The 12629-nt window shown below is 45.4% G+C and overlaps 1 protein-coding gene across 1 annotated transcript; it reads right to left on the minus strand.

Moving 5' to 3' along the window:
• Positions 1 to 1565: 1565 nt before the first annotated feature.
• LOC135384680 (uncharacterized) lies at positions 1566 to 2084 on the minus strand. Its single transcript, XM_064613870.1, has one exon. It carries the CDS (start codon positions 2082 to 2084, stop codon positions 1566 to 1568), a length of 519 nt encoding a protein of 172 aa, XP_064469940.1.
• Positions 2085 to 12629: the final 10545 nt, after the last annotated feature.

Consider the following 12629-nt stretch of genomic DNA (forward strand, 5'->3'; position numbering starts at 1 on the left):
TTTCGGCTCACTTCCATACCGAAATATGACATTTGATATTTCAATTGTACGTTCGCTTCACAGGGCGTTTAATAAGGACTGTTAATTTGAATAATGACTGGCTCCAATTCTGCTATCTCGCATTAGTTTTTGAATTTTAGCTAAGTAGTCGTCCAGTAGTTGCATACGCTGTCCTACCAGATGCTCGCATGGCCGTATAACACACTTGCTAAAACGGCATCTATTTCGCTCTGCTAATATTTTAAATAAAAGTTCTGCACCTAATAAAAAAGCACCCTGTATATGTGGCGCAAGTATTTTTTGTTGTGTGCTAGAGAACGAAGGCGACTTTATTTTACCGTGTTATCTCTAATAAAATACTCGCCCTTTTAAAAATAGACTTTGTGGATTGCTTTCGTACCAATAACAACGAAAAATATTGCATACATTAAGGATTATGACTACATATTTAGAAGAATTTTAGTGCATAGTTGCATGCATATTTCGAGAGTTTTTAGTGCATATTTTTCCGCACTCTAGTGATCATCATTTTACATCATTCACATAGCACATAAACACAGACATATCATAAAATTTCGCTTTCTTCCGGCTGCTTAACAACCAGCATTTTCATCTACATGTACAGAGTGTTACACGTAAGGTAACAAATAAAAAGTCTCGTTAAAAATCTATCTCTGTGAAAATTAGGCGGTGAGAGGTGGTTATCTTCAGGGAAGTTTTAATATAGAACACGTGCTGTTGTCAAACTTTAGATTCAGGGAATTTAGTTATCTACATTGCACCTAAAATTTGCAAAGTTATAACGCAACGTTGTTCAACCTCAATCAGGAAGGTTAATATGGATTTACAAATCCACCGGAGCGTACTCGTGTTAGTGTAACTATATTAGCTGAGAGACATGCTAAAAGGGCTGCTTATCCAGCGCATATTCAGGTTACTGCGGCTCGAGAAGGACATGAATTTGCCCACTCACTTTACGTCCGAATGCCTTTACTCCAAAGCCGTTAGCGAGGTAGATTGTTTAAGTCAAGATCCAGCGAAACTTTATTAAACCACGAAAGCCAAACCGCATGAGATAGGTGAGATAGGAGCGTCTGCTGCTGGAGGGCGTAAGATGGCAGGAAAGTCACTGACGATGTCTGCGAAAGGGCTGGGGTCGGGCAGGCGGAGCGTAGGACTGAGGGCGCGGATAGCAGACGGAAAACCGCGGACCTCAAGCAGTGTGGTGTTGTCCACCAGACGACTGCGACGAATATCCACCAGTAGGTCGAAGTGGTTCAAGAAGTCGGCGCCGATGATCGCGTAGGGAAGGTCGGCGACGACGAAGAGCCAGCGGAAAATGCGGCGAAGACCTATGTTTAAGGTGAGCGATCGGTGCCCATATGTGCCAATTTTCGACTGATTAACGGCTTGTAGCGTATACTCCGGGGAATGGCGCATCTTACCGTGACGGGTCGGAGGAATAATACTAACGTCGGCGCCGGTGTCGACGAGGAACCGTCTGCCAGTCTCGCGATCCGTGATGTAGAACAAGTGGCTGTCGCGGTCCCCAACCATTCCAGCCGTTAATGGTTGGGACTTCCGTTTCCCTGCCATGAGCACGGCGGTTTGCAGTTGCGGGCAGCGACTCCAAAGGTGTCATGGTACCAGCAGTACCCATTGGCAGGAGAAGGAGAGCTGTGGTATCGGCGGGATGGAGATCGGTGGCGGCGATACGAACGCCTAGGAGAATAAGCTCTGGGTGGATGGGAGATAGCAGCGACTTCGACGCGAAGCTCCTGAACTGCGGCTTGCAAATGCTGGACAGTGGAAGTCAAGGTCGCCATAGTGGGATCTGGTAGAGAGAAAGGGGCAGCATCGTATGACAGCCCGGTGGGATAACTTGACTGCGAGGTCTGGCTCGACGCAGCAAGAACGGGAAGGCCCTGCAGGTACATAATACGGTCGGCCGTTTTGGCTAGTTCATCGAGAGATGTGAGTTCGGCAGCAGCCAATATGAGTCTGACATGGTGGGGTAGGCGCTGTAGGAAGAGCTCACGTAGTATGACATCATCAGCGGAAGTATCTCCCAGGAGTTGGCGCATGCGGCGCAAGAGGTGGGTGGGCTTACGATCTCCGAGCTCCTCGCGAGTGAGCAATTGCTGGGTAGTTTCATTTATATTCGACCAAGGGGCGCCGGTGACATTTTTATTTTCTTAAAGAAAAAATATATGTTATGCCTCATCCAAAAAGAAACAAAACAAGCCTAGTCGCAGGTCTCTGCGATATTTCGTTCTCGGTCGGCGAGGCTCCAAGTAAATGAGCGCGATTTGGGGAGTTCCAGCTTTTCCAAATTTAGCGCGCTGGATCCTCCGAACGGCTGCTTTCTTCTGAAAGCAATTTTTTTCACTGGCAGAATGGGTGGTGAAGATTTGCTTAAGACAGTTAAATTCGGTGGCAAATCCTGAAAACATTTCGAAAAAAACTCGCGAAAACGCCTCCGAGGACGTCCGTAGCGCAACTTTGCCAATTTCTTACGTGATCCCGTAATTTCCGAATATGACGAAACTTATATGAGATGAAAGGGCTTTTTTTACTATTTCGTTTAGTATATAGCGCGTTATCATACCTTCAGACATCCGTCCACAGTGACGCAGTAATCGCGAAAGGGTGCCAGAAAATAGCTGTTTTCAGGACCGTTTTTCTCAAAAAGGCCATCTTCAATTTTATTTATATTTTGTGGAGACATGCCTTGGACATCGCTCTTTGATATTATAAAATAAAATTTCTGCTTATTTTATTTCTTCAGGGCGCGCAAATTCTTTTTCCGCACCCTGGTCGCTTTTAATTCTAAGTGCCGGAGAATGGTATTCACAATGGTGCTCTTTTCTTCTTCTTGCTGAATGGTATGACATTACGGGCTGATAAGATTGGTTAACGTGCACCCAAGGATCGATCAAGGATAGTAACTGGAAACATATATTTATTGTTGCACTCTTACAGTGGAAGCCCCAGCACCAACCGCTTACAATAAACACCAGTCCTAGGCGGCACTGAATGTTTTTTTTATTGAATCTGTCCCAAAAGACTGCCGCAATTAGAGCTGTTCGCAATGCACGACACCACCAACTCTTGCCCAGGTGTATGAAGATCGCAGTCTGGGAACAGGACGCACAGCGGACCACTCGCTCTCCTTTTTCGCTTCTCTGAACGCTTCGGCATCCTCACGTGGCACATGCAGCAGCGTAACGTTCGGTAACCTGGGCGTTAGTTTTCGCACAAGATCTTCTGCAGTCTGAATGGCTTCTCCTGGGGGCGAACGGAGATTGTGCAGAGAAGCATGATGCTTGACCACTTCGCCGACCCCGTCGCAGGCATTCTTCCCGTGGCCTGGCGCGCTGAACAGCCATTTGATGACATGGGGGCTTCTCTGCAGCTCGTGAAACTGGTATCTATTTTTAAAGTGTACTGCAGCCCCATCTGACACATACGTACATACACCGTACAAAGGACAGACTTCATCCATGTGTTCATCAATAGTTCTGATGGCCAGAAGCGTTAGCGCCGTGTCATGACGCATGTCGTCCGACACAACGGCGTAGCATCGGGAACCGGACAAATGGTTCACCACGCAAGTGAATACTGCTATTTGGTCTTTCTTCCAATGGTAACCCTGTATTGCAGAAGGAAGAACGACCGTCCAATTTTCCGCATAGTCAAAGTGGAGGACAGCCCTTTTAGTATCTGAGAATGTCTTCTCACTACGTATCGCATTCCGTTGAATGTTGCGCACGTAGTCATGAGTTACGTAGCGGGCTAGCCACTTTCTCAGAAGATGGATAAATTGATCAATGTTGAGGACTAACTTCTGAAGTGTGCTTGATTCCCATATGACGACCTCGACCTCCTCGGCATCGGCGCACATCTCCAAAGATTCCGCCGTCAATGCACTCTCACCTGGACACGATGTGCACCTACCCAGTTTGCACTCTCTTGTTTGCGTTGGGCACAAGCACAATGATTTGAGGTCCTCAAGCGTAAAACACTTGTCCGAGACAAGATTCAGTGCATTCAGACATAAGTCGTATTTGGCACAGTAAGTGCAAACGCACTCTTCCCTATAGGGGCTCATAGAGACATGTGACGGACGAAGGGAATAGAACTTAGTCAGGCTCATTTTGACTTCGGGATGCGCCTCCCGAAACTTGTGGTATGTCTCCCGAATTGTTCGTGACATATAGCGCGTTGCCACTAAGTTATCGGCATCTGCTCCCCGAATTTTCACAACATCTCGAGGCCTTGGGCTCTGAATTGTACAGTCCAATTCATCGTTCAGGTAATACTCGAGGGCCAACTTCACATTCTCGGGGTCGATAACATTCCTGCCAGAGTATTGATCAGGCGTTGCCCATACTCCGCCGTTTTCCCGGAGCCTTTGGCTCTTCTTGATCATGTAGGTTGTAGCTTCGGGAATAGCTTGATGTATTTCAGCCTGGGTGAATGACAAGGGGAGTACAGTCAAGAGTCGACATCTTTCCTGCATGGTGTTGCTTGCAACATACGCCTTCCGCAAGTTTTCAAGCAATTCGTCGCGCTGCCTCTTTTCCACACTTTCTTCCTGCACAGGGATGTCCACACCGTAAGCGCTACTCAGCTGGCGACGAGATGACTTTGACACGGCACTTGCAATTTCTTTCTGCTTTCGTTTTACGTACGGCACGGCGTGTCTAACATCCGTCGGCGGCTTTAATGGGCTGACCCCAGTGTCGTCTTCACGAATTATCTTGTTCACATTTTGCACGATTTCAGTCGGATCACAAAATTCTGAATCTTCGGATCTAGGAGGTGAAGGATCTTGTTGGCTTGAGAGTCCAGACTCACCGAGCTGCAATCGGAATGCGTTATAGCAGTTCACACATATTTCATCCGTATCATCAACACGGTCGGCTTGAGACGCAGGCAAAACAGTGTTTAACAAAGTCGCACCGATAAGTGACACAGCCCTGAAGTTCTTATTCCACAGTATCTTCTTCGTGTGTCGCACACTGTAATCCGGGCAGAACAACCGCTTCTTGCTGAAGAGACTCGTTGCCATTGACGTGCTAGAAGAGCATGCTATATTCCGGCAGCCGAAGGAACTAAACACGTAACTGCGATACAAGCGTGCAAAACACCGAGTGTGGAGAGCAATGAGTGTGGACAGCTGAAGTCACTAAAACCGTTTGACTCGCTGTTCCCACGAAAAGACTGTGGTTTCTTCGGTGAAGGACATCGTTACGAAATGGACAGTTGAGAAATAAATAATCTGCCGTGCACCCACAACCCGTGAAGACCAAACGGAATTAGGTGCTTTTGTGTGTCTGCAAAAGCCGTGCCCTTGGTATTCTTACTTTTGAATGCTTCAACACTGCGCTTATTTCGAACCAGAAAGCAAAGTAGCCGATAAGGCTTCCCAGACTTGCTTACATAAAGCACCGAGCTCGGAAACAAATGGACGCCGCGAAGCGCTTGTGAAGAGCCCTGGACCGGCAATCCAGAAGATGTGGGTTCGATCCCTACAGCTGGCTAACCTTTTCAGTGGCTTTCATCTTTCATCGTTGATTTCTTAGGCAATGTGAGGCTTTGTTTGTATCTGTCCCCTCTATGTTGTTCCCAGCCTCAGAACATCAGTTTATCTCTTGAAGAGACTTCCATGCGAGACTTCCTGTTCTCACGTACAGCTTCACCTTGAAGTGGCTTATCTCCAAAGGATTAACCCTATGGGGAGAGGTGGGTGGGCTACAGAGTGTACCTTTGTTTCAGTTACAGTCATAATAGTCGAGGTTCGTCTTGGTTTTGTGAGCCTCTAGTGACGTAGCCTTCACCTGAAGGTAAAGGGGTAAAAAACGCCATTCTCTGACTCATAGAATCTAAACGCGACCAAGGCGCGGGAAAATAATTTGCGCGCCCTGAAGAAATAAAATAAGCAGAAATTTTATTTTATAATATCAAAGAGCGATGTCCAAGGCATGTCTCCACAAAATATAAATAAAATTGAAGATGGCCTTTTTGAGAAAAACGGTCCTGAAAACAGCGATTTTCTGGCACCCTTTCGCGATTACTGCGTCACTGTGGACGGATGTCTGAAGGTATGATAACACACTATGTACTAAACGAAAGAGTACAAAAAGCCCTTTCATCTCATATAAGTTTCGTCATATTCGGAAATTACGGGATCACGTAAGAAATTGGCAAAGTTGCGCTACGGACGTCCTCGGAGGCGTTTTCGCGATTTTTTTTCGAAATGTTTTCAGGATTTGCCACCGAATTTAATTGTCTTCAGCAAATCTTCACCACCAATTCTGCCAGTGAAAAAAATTGCTTTCAGAAGAAAGCAGCCGTTCGGAGGATCCAGCGCGCTAAATTTGGAAAAGCTGGAACTGCCCAAATCACGCTCATTTACTTGGAGCCTCGCCGACCGAGAACGAAATATCGCAGAGACCTGCGACTAGGCTTGTTTTGTTTCTTTTTGGATTAGGCATAACATATATTTTTTCTTTAAGAAAATAAAAATGTCACCGGCGCCCCTTGGTCGATTATAAATGAAACTACCCATATGCTATTCCATTTCCGAATCAAATATGGAATTCAATGTTCGAGTTCCAAATCGAATTGATGCTTCTACTAAAACGAATATATCTGAATAGTCCCGAAGCTGCACATGTAAGGCCGGCATCTCCTTTTTGTGTGAATAAACATATACCCCCCCCCCCCCCGCCGGCACATGTAGGGAAAAAAAGAGTAAGCGCTATACTTAGGCATACATGTACCGTACATGTTTGTATTCCAATATATGTTGTATATGTATCCAATTACGGTTATGCAACGAGTCGCTTAATTTATTCGTATTAAATTCCATTTTAAACTGACTACTCACACATAGCATTTCTTTGCCTAGGGAGTCGCTGTGGGTCAGTTTTGGTGAATTTACTTCGTTGTGTCTTGCAACAAAGCGGCCTGTACAGTCATGGGGCTCCGGAGATGTGACACCGCTAGACATATTGAAATACATTTTTGCCTGTCAATTTTGTTGTCCCCCCGCATTTTATTTTCCTTTTTACACATCACCCTGCACGTCGATCTGCGCTCTTCTAAAACAGAACTTGACATGCTCCTGGCCATTCCGAATGACATCTTCTCTCCTGATTTGTTGAAACTGGACGGCGTACAACTTTGTGTGACACTTCACATTTGTGCTAATTAACAGAGAAAATGTTTTTCCGCGTTAGCGCCGCGAAGCAACTGTTGCTGTACGCGGTGTACAGGCGTGGACAGAGGACAGCAGGAAGGAGGGTGACAGGGGGTTAGTATGCGTCCTGGGCCGACTTCAGGGCTAAGTGTGCCGATATTAGTCAGGAAAGTATGACGGAAAACCCAGGGAAAACCTCAGAGAGCACACCTGGTGACAGGATTCGAACCCGTGTCACCTCCCAGTCTCGACGTGAAAGGCGATCATCCAAACCGCTACTCCACGCGAGCTGGTACAGAAAAAAGTACGTCCCGCTCTTATGTTGATGTTGATGAAGAAAAATACTAGGGAGACATTAATTCCCTCAAACCTGAAAGGATAGCTGTGTCATCAGGCCTAAAATCTAGTCTCAAAATCCCGGCGTTCTGATTGCACATCAGTCAGTACGACGTCACGCAGGATATACTTCTTAGTATAAGAAGAAAGAAACAAAATAAGAATATCCCAGCCAAGTGTGCACGTTGTATCAACGAACGTGACATTTGATTGCAGTGTATTCGCTACTAGAAATCGTAAGTGAGAGTAGGTCGAGCTTTCCAAGTAAAAACACTTAGTAAGTGGTTAGGAATTTTAGTATTTATTTTTAGCCTGAGGACTTCAAGACCTGCAATATCGCAACCGGGGATTTCGCAAAAATTCCACGCGTACCAAAAGTGGATGTTTCTCGAGGGGACATTTTTTCCGGGGGACATTTTTTCCAGGGGACATTTCTTCCGGGAACATTTTTTCCGGGAACATTTTTTCCGGATCCCCATGTTCCCACGTCCGATTTCCTTCAAGCACGTAACCTTGAAGGGATTAACCGGGTGGGAAAGCCTAAGCAACGAACTTTTGCTTGTCTGTGGACATCACAGTGATCTGTGCATATTACTATAGTCGGCCTTCGGCATGACGGCAACCTCACGTAAATAAAAAAAAGAGACAGGGAGTGGGGTAGAAGTCCACTCTTTGTACGTGTGTTTGACGTCTGCGTGCGCTGCTCAATAGGGGTGCGGAAAAAAAAATTGCGCGCCCGGTGGGACGAAAATAAGCAAACATTTTATTGCATATGCTCCAAGAGCTATGTCTCAGCTATGTTAGTACAAAATATCGGAATATTTGAAGATGTCCTTTTTGGGTAAAAACTGCCGCGAAAATGAGGATTTTCCCCTACACTTCCGTGTTCACGGCATTGTTACGAGATAATGGCTGAAGATAAAGCAATGTATTTAACGTCAAACGAAAGAGCTCATGCTTTCTGCTCATGCAAAGAACATCACAGTCGGAGATCCAGGGCCTCGGCCACGACCTTCCAAACGTGCGGTAAAAAGGTTCTCTGTTGCGTTTTCGGGATTTTTTTTCGTATACTTTTCTCTTGACCATATAAATTTAACAGCCAACGGTGGAACATGTACCATCCCTTCTGTCAGAAAAAAAAATTTCCTTCAAATGGGACATCCCGTTCAACAGATACAAGGTCACAAAGTTCGAAAAAATTTAAGCCGCGAAATCGCGCCGGTTGCTTCGAAGCGCCGTGGACGGAGAAGAAAATATCGCAGAGACCTGCGGTCAGGCACCTTTTGCATCTCTTTGTGGGTGGGATAACATATATTTTTTTCGAGAGAAATAAAAAATGTGACCGGCGGGCATCGTTCGATTATAAATGAAACTACCCGCAGGGCGTCCGACAGTGAGCGAAGTACGCAGCTTTTTCGCTGTACATTCGCTCCATGGAGCTTGGCCTTTACACTGTGAATCTGATGCCCATCGTGTACATTTTGCGTTCGTCACTAAAGAAACGGGCGTACGTGCGATGAGGTACGCAACCGTTACACGGGAGCGAAGACCGTGCACAGCGGGTACACAACCGTTCCGCAACGAGGGAGCTGCGGATTCGTGTAGTGCACAACAGGTACCGCGCGATGTACGGCTACGGCTGCGGCTTGTACCTCATACCTTTAGTTATTCCGTACCGTATATACCCACTTTGCGTGCCACTTAATTCGTTTTACACGTTTTATAATTCGTGTCGAGTTGGTAAGTGCGAACGAAATAATGCTTCGGTTTAGTTTCCCATGCGCGGAAGGCCTGATGACTGTCGGACCTGTCATAACTTAAAACTTGAATTAAAACTAACTATATATTTGAGAAGGTGGTTTCTTGTTTCACTAACACTTTAGTATCCAGTATAGTTCCAACTTCCGTTCACTTGAGGCGCATGCGACAGGAAACTCGGTGCCTCGCCATGAAACAATAATCGCCGTTGACATCAATATCATCCGAAAGTTGTTGCAGGATGGCCTCACTTGAGGCGCATGCGACAGGAAACTCGGTGCCTCGCCACGGAACAGTAATCGCCGTTGACATTGATATCATCCGAAAGTTGTTGCAGGATGGCCTTTCCCACGTCACGTTCGAAGCTCGATATCACACAGGCGTATGAGACCTGAGAAGCAAATCATAGGGTGTGTTCACACGCGCCAACAGCAACTGTGACCAACTTTGCCGACCGAAAACTTTGGATTTTTCCGTGTAAACGCGGAGACGGCACCGTCTTGAAGTTGGTCATAAGACGTTGGTTCGAAATGGTGCAGAAAGTTGGCCATGTTACAGTTTGTCTGGTCTTGCTCGTTCGTACGTAAATAGCTTCCTGCTCCACGTGGCAAATGTGCATCGTGTCGCCTGTGTATCTCATGCACCAACGGTGCGCCATACATCCTTATTTCTTTGGGTCCCCAGTACCTTAATAACCAAGAGGTACACTTAAAAAAATAAGCGCCTCTTGTCCATGCGGTACATAAGCGTTTCCGGACGTAGAGTGCATCACTGGCACGGAACTTCTTAGCAGACTGTGAACACTGGTATGAGAAGTAGTTTTTGCTTTATTCCGTGTTATGACCGCCGTACAGACGTGTACTAGGTCCCGATCTTGAATTTTCACATCGCGATCGTTATCGTTATATTTAAAGTTTGCGCTATCCAAAGCCGCTTTGCTGGGCTCGCGCAAGAGCTGGTGGCTAATCACGGGTCGAAGTGGTGCATTTCACGCGCGTTATGGGATAACGACACATTTAAGAACGGGCTCCAGAGTCCGCGGGAAAACCGCAGACAAACCCACTACCTAGGTACCACCACCAACGAGATGATGCTTTTATCCACTCAGCCATACCGCTGGTCGATAGGGGAAATGAACAGTGAGGGAACTGTAACCAACGACTTTAGTGGCAATTGCTCGTACACCGACTGATTCACCGTGCAAGAAGATGAAGAGCATATTGGTTTAGGCTTGACATGATGGAAAGAAACGCAAGAGGACAAGTACGAACACGGGGGGTGTTCAAGTATAGCAACTGATCCATCGTGCTTCTTTTCTTTCGCTTGCTTTCTCGTTCTCTCATTCTTTTCTTGCTCTCCATTATGTCTAGCGAGCCTATAGACTAACCTTTCCTCTCTCATAATAAACGTGTACTGCTCCCCGTCCATTCTGCAATAGAGAGTCAACAATATGATCTCTATGGCTGCTAATGGGAAAGCTGTATCGGGGCTCCTCAAAGCTATTGGTCTGACGTATATCTCAGAAAGGGGCGTACATCTAATCAGGACTTTCCCTAATGGTTACCTTAGCCTCACCTCTCTTGATGGGTTTCCGGAATATTGTTCTGGGAAGAGATGAATATGTTATGGAATGTCTGCTATCAGAATGCACGCAGGAAGTAGATACAAGCACTTACTAGTAATGAGTGCAAGAGGTAGTGCACGCATAACGATCACAAAGCACCGCCCTGTTATTGAAACATGGAGAGGCAGTCTCATGAAGAAATATAAGCCCGAGCTTGGGCAACACTCTGAAGGAAGACGATTTAAACAGGGTGCTTTTACTCGTTACAGAATTTTCACAAGAAAAAAATAGCAGAGCAAAATAGCACCGTTGCAAAATGCCGTTTCAGCTTGTGGGTTATTCCGGCCAGGCAGACATCCTGTAGGACAGCGTATGCAACTGCTGGACGACTAATTAGCTAAAATTCATTCATTAACTTATTAATTAGATGTTTCCTGGGAATTGCGGGATAGCAGTATTGGAGCCTGTCATTATTCAAATCCATCGTCCTTATTAAACAACCTGAGAAGCGAACGTATTTCGAGATATAAATTGCCAAATTTCGCTATGCAAACGAGCCGAAACAACAACTACGCACAATTCGAGCGCAGAAAGAGCGACAGACAATCCACGTGAGAGGGCCCCGTGCTTTGGAGCGATGGAGCTGATTGGAGTAGGCGCTAATCTGAGACCGCTCTTCAGTCCAGATAATGTGAAGGTCACTTCGTTTCTGCGCTCGAAAACGCGTAGTTGTAGTTTCGGCTCACTTCCATACCGAAATATGACATTTGATATTTCAATTGTACGTTCGCTTCACAGGGCGTTTAATAAGGACTGTTAATTTGAATAATGACTGGCTCCAATTCTGCTATCTCGCATTAGTTTTTGAATTTTAGCTAAGTAGTCGTCCAGTAGTTGCATACGCTGTCCTACCAGATGCTCGCATGGCCGTATAACACACTTGCTAAAACGGCATCTATTTCGCTCTGCTAATATTTTAAATAAAAGTTCTGCACCTAATAAAAAAGCACCCTGTATATGTGGCGCAAGTATTTTTTGTTGTGTGCTAGAGAACGAAGGCGACTTTATTTTACCGTGTTATCTCTAATAAAATACTCGCCCTTTTAAAAATAGACTTTGTGGATTGCTTTCGTACCAATAACAACGAAAAATATTGCATACATTAAGGATTATGACTACATATTTAGAAGAATTTTAGTGCATAGTTGCATGCATATTTCGAGAGTTTTTAGTGCATATTTTTCCGCACTCTAGTGATCATCATTTTACATCATTCACATAGCACATAAACACAGACATATCATAAAATTTCGCTTTCTTCCGGCTGCTTAACAACCAGCATTTTCATCTACATGTACAGAGTGTTACACGTAAGGTAACAAATAAAAAGTCTCGTTAAAAATCTATCTCTGTGAAAATTAGGCGGTGAGAGGTGGTTATCTTCAGGGAAGTTTTAATATAGAACACGTGCTGTTGTCAAACTTTAGATTCAGGGAATTTAGTTATCTACATTGCACCTAAAATTTGCAAAGTTATAACGCAACGTTGTTCAACCTCAATCAGGAAGGTTAATATGGATTTACAAATCCACCGGAGCGTACTCGTGTTAGTGTAACTATATTAGCTGAGAGACATGCTAAAAGGGCTGCTTATCCAGCGCATATTCAGGTTACTGCGGCTCGAGAAGGACATGAATTTGCCCACTCACTTTACGTCCGAATGCCTTTACTCCAAAGCCGTTAGCGAGGTAGATTGTTTAAGTCA

Source organism: Ornithodoros turicata, chromosome 2, assembly GCF_037126465.1.
Source record: "Ornithodoros turicata isolate Travis chromosome 2, ASM3712646v1, whole genome shotgun sequence".
NCBI lineage: Eukaryota > Metazoa > Arthropoda > Arachnida > Ixodida > Argasidae > Ornithodoros > Ornithodoros turicata.

Bases quoted from the DNA above. Each gene is read 5' to 3' on its own strand.
- LOC135384680 (XM_064613870.1), bottom strand. From the start codon at position 2,084: ATGCGCCAACTCCTGGGAGATACTTCCGCTGATGATGTCATACTACGT.